Source organism: Telmatherina bonti (genome assembly GCF_933228915.1).
Source record: "Telmatherina bonti genome assembly, chromosome: 13".
NCBI lineage: Eukaryota > Metazoa > Chordata > Actinopteri > Atheriniformes > Telmatherinidae > Telmatherina > Telmatherina bonti.
In genome coordinates this window covers 15,754,848-15,776,967 of record NC_136611.1, presented here as the reverse complement: position 1 = coordinate 15,776,967, position 22,120 = coordinate 15,754,848, and the positions used below count along the sequence as shown (strand labels likewise).

At 36.0% G+C, this 22,120-nt stretch overlaps 1 protein-coding gene across 1 annotated transcript; it reads right to left on the bottom strand.

Annotated features, from left to right (window-relative positions):
* Positions 1-669: 669 nt before the first annotated feature.
* Positions 670-21,414, bottom strand: LOC306763885 (17-beta-hydroxysteroid dehydrogenase type 3-like). Its single transcript, XM_079250840.1, has 11 exons — positions 21,240-21,414; positions 4,162-4,208; positions 3,956-4,031; positions 3,745-3,852; positions 3,536-3,603; positions 1,944-1,988; positions 1,721-1,755; positions 1,503-1,584; positions 1,366-1,431; positions 1,118-1,267; positions 670-1,025 (listed from the first exon to the last, which is right to left on the bottom strand). The coding sequence occupies exons 1-11, from the start codon at positions 21,388-21,390 to the stop codon at positions 885-887; spliced, it is 969 nt and encodes a 322-aa protein (XP_079106966.1). The 5' UTR covers positions 21,391-21,414; the 3' UTR covers positions 670-884.
* Positions 21,415-22,120: the final 706 nt, after the last annotated feature.

Sequence of the window (22,120 nt, the reverse complement as noted above, 5' to 3'; positions counted from 1 at the left end):
CTAACAACACACTTAGAACCATTACTGCCTTTCAATGCGTCTGACTACAAAAGAAGCAATCACAGTAAAAAGATTCAATATTTATTTAATACAATGTTTAACAACTAACATGCACTCAGAAATACTTGAGTGGTTTAGCATAATGATGGTGGTAAATGTTTGGGTTGAACTATAACTTTACCCATGAGGTTGGTGAATGAAGAGTCAACAAAACAAGACACATCATCTGTCTCAGAAATATTTGTGTTCAAGAAACATATCATCAAGCTACAGTTTATATTTCCACATATTAAATATACAATTTTCACATTTTAAACATGCAATTTTTGACAGAATCATAAACATATATATGTATATATACGTAGATATGTGTATATATATATATATATATATATATATATATATATATATATATGTGTGTGTATGTATACATATAAACATATCATCAAGCTAAAGTTTATATTTCCACATATTAAATATACAATTTTCACATTTTAAACATGCAATTTTTGACAGAATCGTAAACATACATGTGTATATATATTTATATATATATATATATATATATATATATATATATATATATATATATATATACACATTTCCATATATATATATATATATATATATATTTCCATATATATATATATATATGTGTGTGTATATATATCGAACAAATAAAAACAGTCACTGGTAATAAACTGAAGAAAACACTCTAACTTTGCTTTCCTGGGGGCAATGACCCAAAATGTTATAAAAGCCTCAGACAATATTACAGACATGATATGATCATAAGTACATAATAAGGCTTTCATCCAACTTTCATCCATTCCACAATTATGACTTTATTCACAGTGTACTGAATGTCTTTACTTTGCTATTTTCTAAAACAGTTTCCCATTTGTCATTCTTGATGCAGAGACTAAGTCTTTCTGTATTGTTTTTTTCTTCACATAGTCTTGTAGACCCTGTAGCACAGAATCTGCATGGAGAACCTTAAGGGGGATAGACTGCAGTAGCCAGCCCTGTATCCACACACAAACACATCCATAACCATGAGTCAGCCTCGAATCATGCTGACTAACACCTGTTAATATGATGAGATATTTGTGTTTACCAGAACTATGTGACAGATACTGCCGTATGTCTTCCCTCCAGCGCGAAGGTACTGCAGGGAGCTGTTTACAAAATCTTCCGGTGACAATGTCACAGCGTTAGTTTGTTGGTAACCTGCCATTCGAGTGGAGACCCCAAATGGAGCTACAGCCTGGAAAAACAGATGCAGTGGAGGTTGTAGTGCATTTGATCAACAAAAACTTCATTTTTATTGATGACTTAAACATGTTTGGAACAGAATCCATTTACCTGTATAAGAATGCCTTTATCTTTATATTCGGCTTGTAAACCTTGAGAAAATCTCTCCACAAACACCTAGAAGAGCCCAAATTAAAGAGCATGCTATCATTAACATATGAGGCATATTTCCGTTCGGCTGATCTTACTTTTGATGCAGCATAAAGAGTGTACAGGGGAAACGGAATAGAGGCGATTCCAGAAGAAACATTCACAATCATCCCTTTTCTCCTGAAAAGCCGGAAAAAAAGCAAATGTGGTCATATGGTTGTGATCAGACTGTGGCAAGTCACTCAGTTTAAACCAGCATAGTATTATCGAACTGCAGAAAACATTACATCCAATGAAGAAAACATGGGTAGGAAACCTGTTCTCCATGCCTGGGAGGATCATTTTGCACATCTGAAGAGCAAAAAAAAAAAAGTTCAGATTTTTAGATCAATAGATTGTGATAGTTCATTTTGATCATTATAATACAAACTAACTGTTTTGGAAAAATGGACATGGGGTAAGAAATGATGTGCAGTTCTTCCGTCACACAGAGACTTTAACTGGTCTTGAAAAGCATAACATCACAGACACACTCTTACCTTCACCGTAGTTTTCACATTGCAGTTTATCACCTTTGTTATTGTCTGAAAACATACATAAACATAAGCAACAAGAATGTTTATTTTATTGCCATGAAAAGAAAGGAGGCAGAGGATTTAAGAGCTGATACACTTATTTACTTGTGAAAATTGCAGATCAGCATATTAGTTGCACAGATGTAACACTTTCAAGAAAAAAAAGTGAGTTAAGGTTTTTTGCAAGAATATAACTGGAGGATGCTTTTTTTATCCTGTACATTCACTGCCACTTTTTTCAGAACTGTCTTAATTCTTTATAGATTCGATGCCTGTATGCACTGTAGCTTCGGTTTCCTGGTCTTAGCAGAGGGGAAGGACTCCCTGTGAAGTCTTATTCTGTTATAGTCCATCTACTACAAGGTTCACCGTGCTGCATGTTTAGAGATGGTACTCTGCATATTTTAGGTAATGTTGCTTTTCTTTCATATACAACCAGTTCATCCATTCTTAGCGGCCCTCTGACATCAACAAGGCATTTTTATTCAGACAACTGCTGCTCACTGGATGTTCTCTCTCTTTTAGACTTTTCTTTGTAAACCCCATAAATGGTTGCATGTAAAAAAAATCCCAGCAGATCAGTAGTTTATGAATTACTGAGACCAGCCTGTCTCACACATGAGCCATGCTACATTCAAAGTCTGTTCAGTCTCCTTTCTTCCTCATGGTGCTCAGTTGAATTGAGTGTCAGCAAGTCCTCTTAACTATCTCCACATATCTAAGTGAACTGAATTGCTTTCATAAGACTGGCTGACTAAATATTTGTGTTAACAATCAGTTGAGCAAGTGCACTAAATGCAGTGGCCAGAGAGTGTACATACACACTATGCTGATTATGCAGCCTGTTGTTTGAGCCGTCGGTGCTCAGTAACCTTGTTCACAACTGTCATATGTCTTTGATGATCCAACCACCAGAAGAGAGCTTGAAGTACATTGTTTCTTCACATACATTACATTGTGTCTCCAGATGCGTGTAGAGTGAGTGCTTATGATTGAACTTTAAACTTCATGCAAAGAAACACCCAGTTTACATAGTTTCTGTTTACAAAGACACAGATGTCAGTAGATTAGCGGAAGTCCAAGTCAAATACAAGTGTTGCAACATCAACTTTAATAACAAATATGCTGCATTTCCAATCCATTTGTTTTTGTGCATTTTCAGTCTGTGCTCATAAAAAAGATCTTGAGATGTGAAAGAATTTACACAATAAAGAAAATCTAGTATCTTGATGAAGTTTAAGTAGTTTAAAAGTTTTAATTCCTCCTGCCCACATTGTCTCAGTGAAAAATGTTCCTGTCAGAGGATTAGTCAATGTTTTGCTTTGATTCATTTTTGCTTTAACTCAACTGCATTATGACCACCTGGCACAGAACCTTGTTTTCAGTGTTTTGAGATTTCTGCACTTGAGAAGTTTAGTCGATGTGTGTTGATGCCAGATGTGGGAACATAATGATAGATTTTGGCGAGCAACACGTAATATAAACATGGCATTGATTGGTTTGCATAAAACCATTAATGACGCACTTAGAGTAAAAGTAATTTAGGTACGACTGACCTTGTCCAGCTCCTTGTATTCAAGGAATTCACAGGGGATGAAGCTTGGCAGCATCCCTACGTTATTAACTGAGGTAAAAAAAAAAAAAAGAAGATGATGTGAGGGAGAAACAAAAATATAAACATAAGTCTCCAACGTAATGACCACATTTGCAGGAATTTATTTGAAAGCAATTCTTGTGTAAAATATTAAATAAACTAATAAATGACCTAAAATTCCAATATTGAGGTCCTTAAGCTGCTCTTCAATTTCACTGAAGACATTTTCATCACTGAAGTCTGTCACTATCACTTTCACCTTTTGCCCTGTTGTTTCACCTGGAAAAAAAAGAAAAATGGTGCATATATGTGTTATTACATTAGACACGCTGTGTATTTGTAGATTACATATGATTTAACAACATTTAAAAGCTAATTGTACCTATTTCCTTGGCTACCTGATCCAGTGTTGCTTTGGTTCGACTCATGATTACGACATTCATTCCTCGCTCAGCTAGCTGAGAGCCAATAGTACCAGAGTTCAAAAGGTGGGGGGGAAATGAAGCACTGAACATGAAAACTCCTTAAATGTACAGAAAGGCTCTAAATACATCCAAACATAATAGGGCTGCTTAAGCAATCACTTACTGCAAAAGCATAAGCTCTTCCTATGCCCTCTGAGCCACCGGTCACCACTGAAACAGAGAAATTAGAGTCAGAAAGTGACACCATAAGCAGTTTAACGTTTTTGCACTTCCCATTTTAAAACACCAGAGGCACTGTGGCCTACTACCATGTTTGTCATGCTGTGCTGTGTCAGACAATTTCCAGTATTGTCTGTAATTGTTTACACTACAACCCATTCTGTTCTTACACACTGTGCTAAAACAGCATGTTCCCCAGTTCTGATAAAGAATTTGCTGAACAGAAAGAAACAGCTTGTTTCGTAGTCCTCGACATTCTCCCATTTCCTTCCAAGCATGATTAAAAAGTTCAGACTCTGTTCTTCTCTCTTTTTAAACCTAAACTTATGAGCAATCCATTTTGACTTAGTTTTTTTTTTTTTTTATTTAGAACAGACATTTAAGATTCAGACATTTTTAATACACTGCACTGATCTGAAGTGCTGGCATGGAGAGAAGTCAAACTTTCTTGATAAACTTGAACTACATAAGTGCTCCATGGTTTTAACTCCTTCGTCTCACAGAGAATGAGAACCAAGTACACCTCTGGTCATTAGTTTTGGCAAACTTTCCCTATAAAAACAATAGGAAATTGTTCCCAAACTTTTGACTGGTAATGTAAAATGACTGTCTTTAAACCCTAAAACTTGTGGGAAATTAATAATGAATCACTTTCATCAATAAATAAAAATAAAGAAGGAAGACGCTTTCTCTTATTCCTTAAAATAATTTTCAGAAAGGATTTGGTGGCATCAACAACAAAATCTTTAAAGAAAATCTGCATGCAAAGAAGAAAAATAAAAATGTCATGGAAAGCAAGTTTGGTGGTAAAAAGTGCACCCATTTAACCATTGATGTTTGTCTGTTACTTTGGTTGCCCCACATTACCAGCAGTTAGTTATTTTGAAGACTAGTCATGGATTTGTAGAACTAGAGTAGAGCTGCATCTAGAACTCATCAGATTTCTAGGCCACATTTCATTGCAAGTGAATGCATTGCAAATTAGAAATATATAAGATGAAAATTAAAATAGTTCTACTGCAGTGGACTGGCGACCTGTCCAGGATGTACCCTGCCTCTCACCCAAAGATTGCTGGGACAGGTTCCAGCTCCCCCGTGACCCTTAATCGGACTAAGGGTTTTGGAAAATTACTGAATGAATGAATAAAATAGTTCCCCTACTTCTCCCATATCCTACTGAACCCCCCCCCCCCCCCCCCCGTCAACTCAAAGCATGAAAGCTTTAACAGGATGAAAATAAAAAAAGGGCTGAAACATTGTTTGCACTGAAATTTGTAGTCATTACATTAAATTTTAAACTAATCTTCTTTTAACAAATTGCACAAGGCAGATATTTCCCCATCTTCAGTTACATAATTGAAGATAACTGTTTGCTTTTCCAGTTTGCTACTGCATTAATAATGCAGTTTTTCCTGAGCTTTGTGTCACCCTCCTTTTACAGTAGGAGTGAGAGGAATGAATTTTTCATCATGCTCATAACAAAAAAGACCCATTTCTAAACATATCTCTTGTAAACATGTTCAAGAACAAACTCAGCTTATCAAAACTATTCAAAACACATTTATTCACTGGGACATTGATTCTGCAAAACCATGTCAGTGGGACCTTTGTTTTTTGTTTTTTTTTGTTTGCAATGCCAGCGCACTACAAAACAATATTTCTGTCACTTCTACTGTGCTTGTAGGAGGGTGAAAACACATTTCGGGGATTTAAACTGTAAGCTGCCTGGATGGTATTCAAGCTGAGTAGGAAGCATGTGAGTTTTTTATGTTTTAATTTCCATAATGGGAGTAAAGCAGTCCTTTGATAACCTTTTAACTGTACAGTAATACTGCTACATTAGTGTAATTACAGTGTAATTAGTCACTCTCAAAGAAACGTGGGTTTGATCCAACAGACTCGCTTGCCCGGTAATTTTTAGAATACATATTCTCTCACCCACTCATAATAGTCAATAGCAAAAGTCAGAGTACAGTAACATTAAGGACATCATTAAAAAAAAACAGGAAAAAAAACAAAACATGTTTTTGTGAGATTAGAAATATCACAAAACATATATAGATTACTTAACAGTAATGTTATATTGGTTTATATATTTTTATTGAATTAAATGACATCTATCTGATAACTGAAAAATCTTTTTTAAGTTCTACTGTCAGGTTGGACTATCTGAGCTGTTCTTAATTGGTTTACGTCCTATTTTTTTAAAGTTGGAATTATTTTGTGACAAGTGGCTCATCGCCGGGTCATCTGGTCAGTAAATGTTGTGGACTCACTATCTCAAACATGCAATAACTTTTCATTTTCACATTACAGCAATTATCTTTACACATATTGAAATAAATGAACATTATTTACCATTAGTGTTTCACTCAGTTCTCAAGTTTTTTTCCAAAAATATCTTGCTTTTTATCTATTATGTGCACTCAAAGAAATGATTTGTTAAATGAACTTAAAAAAATCATGGAAATGATTTCCACACCATTAAATTAATCTTTTTCAACATAAAAGAAATTGTTCTTTTAATCCAATATACTTTATTTGGGTCAACCTAATTTATTTAAGTTTGTTCAACTTAATTTATTCTTTCCAGTTTAACCCAGTTTAACTGTGTCTCTTTAACTTCTTTTATATAAGTTTGTTTTAAACTATCACTTTAGATTAATTCAACCTAATTTTCATGGGTAAAATTTACTTAAGGGTATTGTGTAATCTAAGCTAATATAAAAACTGTTGAAAAGACATCTTTTAATAGGTTCACACTAAACCATAGAACATGTGTTTGACTAACCCTGATATATTTAGATGACCCAAACCAAGGATATTTGGTTAAAATAACTAAAATCCTTAATGTTGACAACAAATAAATTAATTATGTGGAAATGATTTCCATGACTTCTTCTAGTTCATCCAACAAAAATTTTTTTGTGTGGTGTCAAAGTAGAAAAAGTTTTCATTTGTCTCAAAGTTTTTTCACCAGAGGATTTAGTTTTAACATGTTGACACTGGCGTACAAAATGCATAATAAAACATTTAAAAGTAAACAGCAGGACATCATTTTCAGTTTCTTAAATGCAAACAAGTTTTTAGTGCTTATTTCACAAACAACACAAATAATGCCCTTAATGGAAAGTTTTCCGGACAGGCTACATTCAAGCACATTAACACAGTGGCTACAGTAATGACACAGAACATGGTCTTAAGTTTTAAGACAAAGAAAAAAAAAAAAAAACATAAGTAATTTTCCTTGCAGCAGCTCTGTACACTCTACAAAAAGAAAAAAAAAATACAAGTATATTGACAGTTTTCATTATTTCACATTGCTGTCATGGTATGTATTACAACGCAAAATAAAGTGCTTTTGGCTTGTATAATAAAGTAAGTGCAATAAAGTTATTTTTTTTTCATGAAATCCCAAGTAATAAACTGTTGAGAATACTTCTCCCAAAGCCAAACTTGGCTACTTTTAAAATTTAACATAAAACATTTAAACACTTGTAAATAAAGAAAACAATTAGGAAGTCTTGGAAATATGCTTCCTTTTTTTTTTTGTAATTTTTCTGCAAGCAACATTTTGAGCTTGTACTTTTGCTGATAATCTGTTTCTATCTCCAAAAATAAAATATAAAATATAAAATAAAATAGCTTTTGCTGTTTCTCCCCAGCTTCAAATGTATATTTTAAGTCAGGAAGTACTTGAAAAAAATAAAAGAAAAAGTGCTTCCAAAGACAAAGTTAAGTCATGAGTTTTTCACACTGCTGTTCATGTTTCTTTTAAAGGCCACACTTTAGTAGTCTTTGGGCTGCTATGTTACAAAACTGAGTTAAAGTTAACAAATGTATTATGTAATATACATAGCAGTAAACTGTTGAGACTACTTCTTCCAAAGTCAGATTTGGCAACATTAAAACTTCTTTTATTATTCTTAACTTTATACATTTATAAAGAACAGTTAGATGGGCAGCCACTAAAATCAACATGGACTTTCTTTCATGTTCATTGACGTGCCAGCAGCGTTTTGAGAGTTTGTACCTTGGCCGACAACCTGTTTCCATCCATCTCCATTATGATTTTCTGCACTGCTTCAAATGTATACTTTAACTCAGGAGGGTAGCTGATGTTTAGAGCATATACAAGTCCAAGAAACATTGCCATTGCAAATGGGACACTTGGCAAACCACTTAGTACCTCCACCCCCTCCAAAATTATCCCGATATCCTCAGTGCAGTCATCAGCTTCTGCACCCTCTGGATGAACCACATAGATCCCAAACACCGTTTCTGCCATGTCTCTTTCAATGTACTGATCGTCGCTCTGTAAGAGAACAATCAAAAAAAGTAAATGTTTAAAATTTTCCAAATAGCTTTTCTTTTTAAAAAAAAAAAAAAGATAAAAAAAATCAGATCAATTTTGCACTGACTCTACACCAAAAATTACATTAAGAAAAGGTAACTTGTAGATTGAAGAGGGAGTCATTTTGACCCCATAGAAAATGTAAAATGATGAGACAAGCCACAGCATCACAGCATCAGCGTTGCTAGGCAACTGGGCTTTACAAAAAACGCTTTGCTATTCTCCAACAAATGAATGACGAAGACTCAGATGGTAGTGAACTAGAGCTGCAACTATCGAGTACTTTTGTAATCGGGTACTCTGTCAATTATTTCTTTGAGTTATCTAGTACTCTAACGATTTTTTTTTTTTTTAATTATTATAATTTGTAAAACAAATAAACTCAACCAAAGTAAACCAATAAATGTATATTTGTGAAGCTGTTGCATGTGTTGTTACTACCCAATGCATGAGGAAAATTATTTAAAATATGTTTTAAAATGTTTTAAAAGTATCATATTTTAAAATGTGCCAATGTGTTTGTGCACGCGCTCAATGTGTGGAGAAACAGTTCTCAAACGGTCGCAAATTTCTGTCTTATAAAAAGATTAAAAAGAAGAATTCCCGTGGAAAGAAGGAGTGACTTGTAAACATGTCCAAAGTATCTAAGAACTAGCCGATGTCTTGGTGGACAACGCGCCTGTTAAAAGTGTGTGTTTAATCCGGAATAAAAGTTTGCTGCAGGAACAGAGGCTCCGCCTGCTGTCAAATGCTGCCTAAAACATGCGCTTTGACTCTGCTTGTGTGCAGGAGAGACAGATGAGGGACGGATTACAAGACTGTTAACGTGCGTTAGCAGCCGACACCTCGCCATGCCTCGTCACTGCTGACTAATATCACAGGTTATAACTATACATTTTACCAGGCGCTGCTGTTGTTGATATAAATCGCGAAGCTGAATCTCCACCTGGAGCAGTGAAGTGTCTGGGAGGGGTTCATATTCAAGTTCAAAGCTGCACAAGACTTCTGGAACTGGTGGCATAGATCTAAGAGCTTGTGCTGCTCAAAGTAGTATATTAGAATAATGTGAACTGAAACAATTCAAAAACATGAAATTTGATAATATATAGTTTTCCATTTTAAGTGTTTTTCACAGTGCCTGAACAAAAGGAACCAGAGAAATTGTGTAAGAGTTGAATGAATTTTAACTGCTACACAGCTGAGGGATGTACCTCTGAACAATAGTTCATGGTCAGATGTGAAAGAATTTGGTAAAAGGAAGCTTCAATCCTTCCATGTTTGCAGCAACCTGCGAGAGATGGTATTCCAGAGCGTAATGGCCAGTGTCATCAAGTATGCTATAGTGTAACGGGGAGCAGTAACAACTCCAGGGATGTCAGTAGGATCAATAAAATGATCAATAAAGCTGGTAATATCATTGGACATAACCTGGAGACAACCAGACTGGAGCTATCTGAACACATTTGTCTTCATCATGGAAAATTCTTCACACCCACCACAGTATACTATAGAGTGTACTATGTACTATAGTACATATGTACTATAGAGACAGAGACAGTTTTAACAAAAAAGAGGACAAAAAAAAAAAACAACCTCTGTCCTATTTAAATTTCATCCCTTACAACCTTCCATGTGTGAGGGATGACCACATTTTTTTATGATGTATAATTATTTTATTAATATTACATGATGACTGTTAAACTTACCCTGTAGTCCTTGATAAATTTTTGTGGATCCTCATTCAGATACACAGTCAAGCCTCTGAGGATGCATTCTCTTCTCACATCAGTGCTGTCAACCTAATAATGAAATTTAGAAAAGGATGCTCACACACAGACCAAACCATTAGGTTCAAAACCAATTGGCAAAGAAAATGTCTTTAAAACTAACCTAGGTGCAAATGTAGGGGGTGGCTTTAAGTAGTCATGATTTGAATATCTTTACTTGATATTCATTAGGCAGCTGTCTGTCCTCTGTGTTACCCTATGATGAGACTGACAAACCTTTATGGGTACACCCTGTCTGTTATTCATTGACCATAGGAGATATGAATCTTAACCTAGAAATAGCGTAGGATTATGTAAGCTAGAAAAATGGATGATCACTAAATGACACGTTCTGGAAAAGGTTACTTAAGGTTTACACTATACTGTAGTAGCCACATAAAGTAATTTCTACTTTTATCATAATTTCACATCTTTAACTGTCCTGATAATTTCATTGTGCTGAGATGCTGGCTCAATTACAATACAAGTTCTTATATCTTGTATCTTGACATGTAATGTTATAAAAATATCGGTGTAGGTAATTCAAAGTAATGTCCATATGAATTAATATACTTTTCTAAAAATATAGGTTGTATTATTAGGTTATAATATGACCTGTTTTACTACTCCTACCCATCAGTGTAAAAAGAAAAAATAATGATCTCTCTTTAGCCAACTGTTAACTAATTTAGCTTAGATTTGGTCAAACCTAATGACATTTTAGTCAGGAATTTCTGGAATAAATTGTTAACTGTCAATGAAACCATTTATCCAAATTATCCAACACCTAAATCCTACATTTGAAGAAAGCTGGCAATAATGATACACAAAAAACTGCAACCAAGTGTGTCTGGAAAACACATCCCATGTACTGTTCAAGTAGTGATAACAATGCACTAAAAAAATATTGAGTTGTCTAACATAATAGTTGGCATGAAGCAATAGCAGCGGAACATAAATGACCACTTGTATTCTAAATGCATAAATCTACCTTGTTATGTAACAAAAAAAAAACAAAAAAAAAAGAAATTGGAAATGTGTCTTTAAACACTATGTATCAGCTATACAGCTCTTAAAAGATGTATGTGGTTTGGTACAAAGATCAGCCACACAGAGCCTTAATATATATGCATGCAGAATATCGGTGAATAAAATGTTTAATGTAATGCAAAAATAATTAGGTCAGACAAATTATTTTTCACTCCAATTTTAGGTTTCATAAATATTAACTGTAGCACTTGGTACCTGTTTTGTTGTAATTCTATTTTCAATAATTCTTTTTTGGTCTAAAATGACAAGAAGTGCAGACATTTATGTGCAACTGAGTTATCAACATGGAAAAAATGACAAGTTGGGGAGTTTTCAATTAGTAATAATTGAGGTGTCTTCTTTGCTTACATATCTCTGATACTTAGTCACATTATCATTATAAAATTCTGGACATCAAAACTTAAGTTTCCTGGCATGTTATCTTACTTGAGTCATTGGAACCATCATTGCCTTTATCTTCTTCCCAAGGACTCCTCCTTTTCTGGCAAACACCTTCATCAAGTTTTCCGAGTATGCATCTAGTTGTGAGTAGAACTTGGACTGCAGTTCAACTGTGGTTATTCTCTTGAATTCTGAATTCACCTGAAATTAAACAGAAAAAAAGAATAATGATGGTCATGCATTTTGAGAAACAGTCCAACATTGTGCTTATATTATATTTACTTGCCTCCCTCACACTGAAGAGACCTGGCCACCTTGCTTTGAAATCCGCTACCATGGGTGCATCTTGGACCACCTCATGACGTCTCAGTGCAAAAGTCTTGTCCATCATGGCAGCTACTTTGTTTTCATTATTTCGGATGTTTACTTCGGACAGCAGATTCAGTCTTATCTGTTCCAAAGTCTCAGCTGATTCACCTGCTGGATATGGTGGACAGTAATTCACCTCAGCTTTTTTAGGTTTCTTAACGCCATAGGCAGGACTGCGCCGGTCATCAGGTTTTTGTGGCAGAGAATTCACAGTCACTTCTGGACATCCAAGTCGCCGGAGCTTTGTTCTATAGTTCCCAAGTTTATATTTTAAACTTGTCTTCCAACCACCAAATCCGCTAACAGAACCTGGCTCTTTCAAGCAAGGATGTGCCATTATAAGAGCTTCTGCTACGTCACTGAACTCTGCATCAGAGAGGTAGACTTTGTACTTGACAATAGTTTCTATCAAACCATTCATGATTGCTGATTTCAGTTTTACATCAGGATTCAACAAGGTTCCAGTCTCTCTGAATGCTGTGTTGGCTTTTTCAAGCTGCAGCTCAGTTTCATAAGAAAACCGAGGAATGTTGAAAACCAGGGGCCAACTGGAGGACCGTGAGGAAGCTGAATCAGAAGAAGACAGGATATCCGTGTCAAATGAGCTACCAGATGCAAATGAAGTGCTGTCATCGTGAGACTGGGAGGTTGCAGCCGCTGAATAAGCAGGGGGTGGAGATCCATCAGGCAAGCGAGGTGTTTCTGAATTAAAGATAACTCTGAGGGTACTTTTATCCTGAACATCTGAAATGGAGTCCAAGTTGGTGAACTCATTGCCAAAGTCAGCATCCATATACTGAAGTCTGAAGCTCCCTTCTATTCCACAATGCTTCTTTGTAAACTCAAGAAGTTCACTGACAGATTCTGGAATTCCATTTGGAAGAATCAATTTTTGAGTGTTTCTTTCTCCTAAGATTATTCGAAGCTTTGCTGGTTGAGACATCTTTCAACAATCTACAGTGAATATAATAAAAACAAAGACATGTTACAACAAGAACAGTTTTCAATATGACAAAAATACATTTGAGGTTTTTTTGTAAACACATCTTATAAGCTGATAAATCTTTTCATTGTCACCATTCGGGTGGGTCCAACAAAATAATCTGCCAAAGGGTAGTCATCAGCCAGTTCATCAAGCCCAATCAAGAGAGTTTCAAAGGCTGAACATGTCAGCTCAAAGGCTCTGAAATGTTCTCTATACCACCCATAAAGTCTCTTCACAATAAAACATGGTTTGTCCTTCAAAATGTAAATCTGAATAATTTCCCCAAAGTCAGGCAGTCCGCTTGTAGAGCCATGAACAACCAACATTCCTTTTTTGAAATTCACACCATTACTTGTCACACTGTTAACAAGGTGAACTTCTGTGGTTCCAGGAAATTTCTGGTTAATAGCTTGAACTATTTCTTGTTTTAAAACATCCACTGGAAGTGTAGACACATTTGTAACCTCTGGGAGAGATTTCTGTGAACTGGCCAGTCTCGTGTGATATCCCATCATTAGTTGATGCTTATTTGCCAGAGTGAGGGGCACATTTTTGAAGCAGTTGATGTGTCGCACAACTTGCTTAAAAAAACTGTGCTTTGCCTCAAAGCGCATTGTCCACAGCTCCACAAGAGGACCAAACATCCTGATCAGTTGAGGGTAGTGCTCTACATAGTGATGTTTTGGAATTAGCTGCACATCAGGGAAGAGTTCTTTGAACTTTTGTCTGTGTCCTGAAATTTTCCCCTCAAGATAAGCTATTGACTCATCTGTATGTATTGGAGCAACCACAAGCTCCATTATGTCTTTTAAGTCCAACAGAACTTCCCATGCAAGTTCACCTTCAGGAACCAAATGCCCAATAATGAATGGGAGTAGCCTTAAAAGTGCCCAGTTTTCATGTGCATTCCCACCAACTGTTTTTCTAGATGAAAATGTCAGTGGGATTGCATGTGGCTTGTTTCTTTTGTCTCCCCATTTATAAGGGAAATGCAAGATGGCTTTGTTGAGTGTGTCAAGGTTGAAATATTTCTTATTCATAAGGACACCCAAACAATATGCAAGCTCTACTGGCACAATGCCTTCAAAAACATCATGCATGACATCTGGAGGATAGCCTGCATGGATGCTAAAGTGGGTGAGAGTTTTAGTCATAATGCAATGATTTTTTTTACCCCAAAACAACTTGCACCACTCTCTGTAGCCATTTTCACATGAACAGCATGGAGATCTTTTCTTCTGAGACTGAATGCACCTGACTGCACCTCACTTTTCTGAATGTCCACTTTTGTTCCAGTGCAAAATCTGCAAATATAACCACTGGAGAAGCTCTCATTAAAACCCGCTAAACTGTGAGCTCCCAAATTATCAGCCACAACAAACTGGATTGTTCCTTTAAAACATTTGCCAAGCAATGGGATGTAAAGCCCATCTTGCTCTAGACTTTTTACATCCTGAAGAAGAGGATGCAAAATATGTTCATAACCAAACTTCTTCAAATCATCACTTTTACACAGGACTGCCAGATAAATTGACTGTAAGGAGGAACGTAAACATGCAAGTAAATTGTTCAATGTCCAGTATATTCCACAAAGTTTATGCTTCCTGCGAGAGGTTCCCAGTGGATTACATATCTCAAATTCATCTATGTATAGTTTTAACAAAATTCTCAACTCGCCTTCTGCCAGAAAAACATTGTCTTTGAAGTGTGAACCGTCTTGAGAAGATCTGAAGGTGTGCTGTTTGACAGACACCTTACTTTGCTGTGCATTGTGATTTTGTACTACCTTGTCCACAATATCTTTTCTTTCAAACAGCTGCTGCATTGATTTCAGTATTGGCACATACTGAAAACTTTTCTTTTCCTTGGCATCAAGTATGTACTCGATTGGTTGTATCACACCGAATTTGTTTTTGTAAAACTGGTTGCGGCGAAAAGATGTACTTAAATCACCAGTCTTCCCTATAGTTTGGAGCAAAGGATTTGATTCACAGACAGCAGAGGCTACTTCGGCCATGAAAGATTCATCAGCTGTTACTCCATGTTTTTTAAATAAACCCTCAAGAATCTTAATGGAAAATGGAAATGTGGCTGATCTTAACAAGTAGTTAAGTTCCTCCAGAAACTCATCAAGCTTTGTACCTGGTACATGGGTAATATGCTCCAACTTGAGCAACACTGCAGCAAAATTTTGCTCAAACACATCAAGCAAGTTCTTAGTCAAGTCTGCATTACAACCTAAAGATGTACTGGGCGCCTGAACCTCAGAATCATCTTGGTTATCGGCAACCTCTTCAGGACTGTCAGAGATTTCTTGTAAAACCGGGTTATTTTTTAACTATACCTGGCTTGAAATGTTTCAGTGTGTGTGGGTTGTGCTTCCTATTCTTGTGCGAGTGAAACGTTCCATAAATGTTGGTTTTAAAAGTGCAACCTTCAAACATGCATCCAACGGTTTCACTATTCTTCAGATGTGTTCCAATGTGTACAAAGTACTCCCTCTCTGTAGGAAGGCTGCTACATGCACACAAATGACAACTGAATGTCGACAATTCCTGAATCTCTGGAGAGCATGTTTTGGGATGAAGTCTACTCAAATGAATATGCAAAGCATTCCACGTCTTAAAAGTACAAGGGCAACTTGTATGAGGACATGGATAGCGTTGTCTCAGATAGTGCTGTATTCTGAAATGTTTTAGTAGTTCAGGTCTACCAGATACAGTCAAAAAATATTCTTTACACCTCCACATTTCTTCAAAAATGGTAGTTTGAAAATTACTGTCTTGACCTAGGTTTGCTGGACCACAGCACAAATTAATTTAAACATTTTAAGCAGAAAAAAACAAAACATCTAAATTGTAAACAAAAGACACCTTTTAAGTCTGCGGAGTATTTGCAGACCAAAACTGAATCTTCTACAAGAAGAGATATCCTCCCAACAGTAGTTACTGGTGTGGCAGAATCAGGCAATATCTTGTAAAATCCTGTAATGCAAAGAACAATGACCAGTAAATTAGTTAATTTCATAAATTAAGAAAGTAAATTAAAAACAAGCAATTAAGGCTGTAACAATTTGTTGACAAAGCCAACACCGTCGACAATGAAAATTCATCAATGCGAAATGTCATTGTTGACGCAACACAATATAAACGCTGTAACGGCTTTGCTAATAAAACGCTGCGCCAGGCAACTTAACGCCATTTACCAACTACAGCTTTTCAGACAGTAGAAGAACTCTAAACACCAAGCAAACGACGCAAAGCACCACAGGAAGTGCTAGGGGCAGTATTGTCATTTTCTTGCAGCGTCTTTGTTTAAACAACAAAGAAGAAACTGATAACTTATTTCCAAAGTTTGGGTATATCTCACACTAAACAAAGTGTCAAACAGGTGAAATGTGTTGTCTGGCCCTCCTTTACCTACAAAACAGGCTTTATCAGGATGTAAATCATTTCAATGCAATTCTACGAAAATTAAGAATATTTTATTTATTTTGTTTTCCTTTTGAGGCAAATTCTGTACAGCTTGGATATGACACTATAGCGAAGTTTGAATGTATCAAAATAAATTAGTAGGAAGCTGTTAAGCTTAAATTTAATATTCAACTGGTTCAGCAGTCATTCTTTTAACGTAATAAAGGGAATCAGGGTGACATTCATATGATGCAGATGACGAGAGTGAGGTAAAATATACTGGAGTGTAAAAAGATCTGCTTCAACTGGAAGCACAGATGGTGGGCGGGACAGAAATAATCGTGACTAATCGAAAAAATTATTTACAGATTACTCGACTATTAAAATAATCGTTAGTTGCAGCCTTACAAGCAATAAATCATACTTCAAAACCAGATTAGAAAAAAATAAAGGTCAAATCTCTCAGGGGAACTTTAAGGGGAAGGGTATGTATCCCCTTCCTTGAGTTTAGACATTGTTCAAAGTACAAGATTTATAATTAGCCCATTCTGACTAATTAATGTTTCATACTTGCATAAAAGCCGACCCATTGCATTGCAGTGTGAATATGTCACTGATAAAATCAATGACATAATCTGATAGGTCCAGTCAATTGTGAAGTCACTTGGAATATCTTTTTTAAAATCTTATTGTAGACTGATTGTTTCAGAATTTACCGAAATGCTAAAGCTGGAAAAAAAAAAATCTGATATTTCCTGATAAGGAATATAAAGAACATTTTATTAAAGGGTAGCTTAAATTTTACATAACATATTGCCATTAATAAACCTTCCTCCAAATATCATCATCCAAACATTATGCATCAGTGTTAAGCTATACTGTGCCTCAGAAATAAGTAGAACACAAAATTCTGCTTGCTTGGTTGTACATGCTGCTGCATGAGCAGGCAGCTGAACAACACAAGCTGCCATTACCATAAAGCAAATGTTTCTGTCTTCACCACCCTGAAAACGCAGACATTCTTATCTATTTCTCGTGAATGAAGACCCTGACATTGGTTGGGGTGCGGTTCCCTTTGTTTGCAGAGATGTATTTATGTGTATGCCCCTTGTCTTTAAATAACTGCACAGTTTGAAGCGATCTATTTTATTTACATGACTGTGTGACATTTGTGTCCCTACGTAGTCGCGTGTTTAACAATTGTGTTACAAACAGCGTTACTCCGCCTTGACCCACAAACACATAACACCACCCCATAAGTAGACAGCGAGCGTGCATCTGAAAATGTGTCGCATCAACCTGATGTTTCCAGAGAGTCGAAGATAGCAGCTGGATTATAGCCATAAAATATTAAGCTAAGATGAAGCGACAGGTGCAGCAAATAACTCCGCGTGTCCCGGTGGTTGCGCGGGGTTTCACCTGCCTTTTCCATATATCATAGAAAATCTTCAGTGTTTCACTGCGCTACATCGAAAACCGTGTAAACTGTATCTCTCCATTTTCGGCTTAACAGATTAAAAATACGTCTAAAAATGTCAACAACATGGTAAACTTACGAAACCACAATCATCTAACATAAATTGCACTAACATGTTGAACTAATTAAGCTAACTGTTGCGCCGTGCGTTACATTTTGTCGTTAGCATCACGGTGACCAATGGCTAGCTTCCCCCCCTCATTGTAAAGTCATAAATTCATTTACCAAATACTTAAATTCAGATGCATATGTATGTATAGTAAGGCACGTTCAAGCATGGTAACACTTTTTACATTACATAGGAGTAAGCTCACCTTACCCTTGCAAGTGCTCCTCAGGTTCGTCTGAAGGAAATGGCAGCAACGCACGCGCCGTCAGCTCTCCTTTCCTGAAGGTGTAATCTGATCTCGCGATAGTTTCCGAGATTATCCACGTCTGTATTTGAACTTGATTCCTTTAAGTTAGTTCAACATACATCAATTAAGTAAATATATTCTTGTAAAGTTTTAAGTAAGATGTATTCAAACTAATTATGTAAATCTTAAATCATATTTTATTTATGTAGAAACTACATGTTAGAGATTAGTAACTTGGACAAACAGGCTGTTTGTCTTTTTTGAGTGTGCAGTGTCAATTCTGGAAAAAACAAACAACAAAAAAGCCATAAAAAAGCAGGTTACTTTTCTTTGCAGCTTTTGTATTGTGGCTGATTGTGATGTGTTGTAGCTGTTTTTATTCATGTTGCAGCTAATTGTGGAGTGTTACAGTTAACTTTATGCCATATCTTCTGTATTCATGTTGTGGTAGCTTGGGACTGTTGTTTCAAGAGGGAAAAAAAGTGAAAAAATAAATAAATAAAATAATGGAACTGCTGTGGCTTTTGTATTGCTATTGCTGTTAATTATGGGATATTACGATTAATTGTGTAGTGTTTTGTCTTTTGTTTTTTTGTGTGTTGCAGCTTACAGTTAAATGTATAGTGTTGTGACTTTTGCATTTGTGTTGTGGCTTTTGTGTTGCTGTGACATTTTGGGACCGCCCAACATTTTTTGGTCAAACTTCACGCCAAGCTGTTGAGTTTAGATTCAGGTGTATTGAACCACAATACGGATTATTCATCAATTAAAGTCTATTCATGCAAGTTTTTATACCATTTTTATTTATGTGGTCTCCTGGTTATGGGAAACTTGTCAACAAAGACAGATGATGTCACTCAGAGGAGGAGCTGCTGGGATCAAATCTTTTACAGTCCAGTTGTGACTGGACACTGCTGGGTGCAACAAAGATGAATCTTTTCTTCTCACAATTACATATCTATAATTGCAGAATTTAGATTTTTCCTGCAGCATCACAACATTGCATATTTAAGTTTGTTTGATAATTATACTTTGTTAAGGCACTGATGTTTTGATTTTGATGCAGATGTTCTGATGAGATTTATTTTACTACACTTTGTCTCTTCTGTTGTATCATAGCACAGTGCAGAGTAGAGAAGCAGTGCATAGATCAAGGGAAGGGGAAAAAAATACAGCTACAATGACAATAACCCAGATGTTCTTGTTGTTAACAGAGCTACGTTTGTGGATATTCATTTTAACAGAGCGTTGTAATTCTGCAAAAAAAAAACCCCACTAACCCTCATTCTTGTGTACTTATTCAAAGTAGTATAAATGCAATTTATTGACACTGTTCTTCAAGGTCAATTCTTGTAAAGAAATAAAAACAAAACTAAAACAACAGCTGACACGCAGCAAGGAAATAGATATTCACGTGAAACACTGTATTAACAAAAAGATCAACTTCCACTGCTGTCAGTCTGTCTTTATGTAAATAATGGAAAACATATTTATTCTTACAAATATCAGCTTTGTAAACTTCTTGCATGCACAGGTCAATACAACATCAAAACCCGGTATTCTCTGTGCTCCAAGTGGGAAAACTTTGGCGCTGCCATGCAAACATGAGAAAAGTCTTATAACTGTATTCTTCATGCCTGTTGATTGCATTTTTTTAACAGCAGCATCACCACTAACTCAGTGGGTAAAACCTTAACAACACATATTTTTTTAAAACTATTATGTCTTCATTGCTGAAAGTGAAGAGCATATCTGACTATGATAAATGCAAATTAACCAAACTCGCAGCAAACACCACATCAGTTCTGAAAAGATTACAAACAATAGGAATTTGTGCAGTGGCGTGGAGTTTGTGCAGCTTAGAACACACTGTTCTGGTGTTTTCCCTCTGTGCTGGAATGGAATGAGAGTGGGATTTAGAAAGACAGTATTGAGCCCAGCATTCTGTTTTTTTATTTTTTTTTAATTTTTTTTTTATAAAGCTTCTTTTTAGCTCTATGGGAGACTGAAAAAGCCTCTTCAGATAATGCCAAAAGACTCTCTAATGCTGTTGAGGTTGCTCTGGAACCAGCAGGGCAATTTCAACAGACGACAGTCTTCGGGGTGAGCCAGTGCTTGCTTTGAGCTGGCGATTGCGTAACAACTAAAAGTGACAGGAAAGTTTCAAGTATAAATGAAAGTTGCAGTTAAGACATGTCCCAGCTAGAGAACATTTGTAACTGCCTTTGTCAACTTACCCTGAAGGCATTTAATTTTTTTTTTCTATTGTCATTGTCTGTCTCTGCCCAAAGAATTCCTCTTTTCCTGTTACAACTGTCCATGTCACAATTCATATTTCATTTTAACCACACCAGCAGAAAATATTTGGCAAGTAATTTCAGATGACAGAATATGAAACCTCAGGCTTGATGCTACTTGTAGATACATGGATGTGCTTTTTCTGTAGATGGGGGCAACGGCTCTGTGGGTATGATGAAGTTGTTTTTGCAGAAAAGTCTGGACTTGCTTTCTCATTCTTTAAGAGTAATGTTGTTTAACAGTAATGCATTATAAACAAAACAGAGTTGGAGTTTCTTTTATTGAAAACTTTTGCTGCTAAATATTCATATTATTCGCTATACAGACGAAATTGCCTTACCTATCAATAATCTCAAATAAACTGTTTGTTTCGTGTTGTTGTACCCTGCTGATGGGAGATCAGTGTATTTACTCAGCTATTGCAATTTCATTTGTGAAAACACAAAGTGATTTTTTTCCAATCAAAAAGTGCTACTCTAATCAAAGGACTGACAAAGTCCTAATATCATTAATTACTGTGCTAACTAATGCAGATGTGACCTAAAGCACAGACATACAAAACAAACTGCTCACCTGCCCACTCTCCCATAGAGGTGAAAAAGGTTTTTGACAGTGGAAAACACAGTTTAGGAAAAAACATCCTAAAAAAAAGCAACAGCCTTACTCCATAATAGAGAGCAACTGCTGTGCCAAGAGAGAAAAAAATCAGCTCCATCAAATCCATGTTTTCCTACCACACAAACTCCAGATTTGAGCCTCTCCGTGTGAGTCTTCTGTGAGTGTTTTAGTGAAAAAGAGAGAGGCAATGACTGGGCTATAGGACACTCCCCGTTTTAGAAATGTTTCTCACACACACACACATACACACACACACACACACACACACACACACACACACACACACACACACACACACTGAAATTCTTTGATTTGGATGTAGGCAAACTCTCTCTCTCTCTCTCTCTCTTTATATATATATATATATCCCATATTACATGTTGTTCATGTAAGTATAAACCCACATCAATGGCCTCATCTTTCTTGTCTTGCACAACAGTTAAAATTAATCAAATGTCTGTATTGATAAGTGAAATTTATCAGATCACTTACTGTCAGAAAGATTGTAGAAGACAAAACTTGACTACAAATTTACAGATTCACGTTTTTTCCTGAACAACTTTAAATAACTTGCCAAAATATTGCACTAAAATGACATAAGTACACATATTATTATTGTCTTTTTTCTTTGTTTTTTTACATAATTGAGGTCGCGTGGTGAAACTAACCAACCGGCCCTCCCACTCGGGCGCATTGACGTTGGGAGCCCGGTTCATTATGGCATGTGAATGGACGGTAGACTGGAAAAAGAGATCGGGACAAATAAAATGATGATTTTCTTTCTTTTTTTCACCAGTCATTCTCCTTTCGCTTGTGCACCGTCACCATGACTGCGC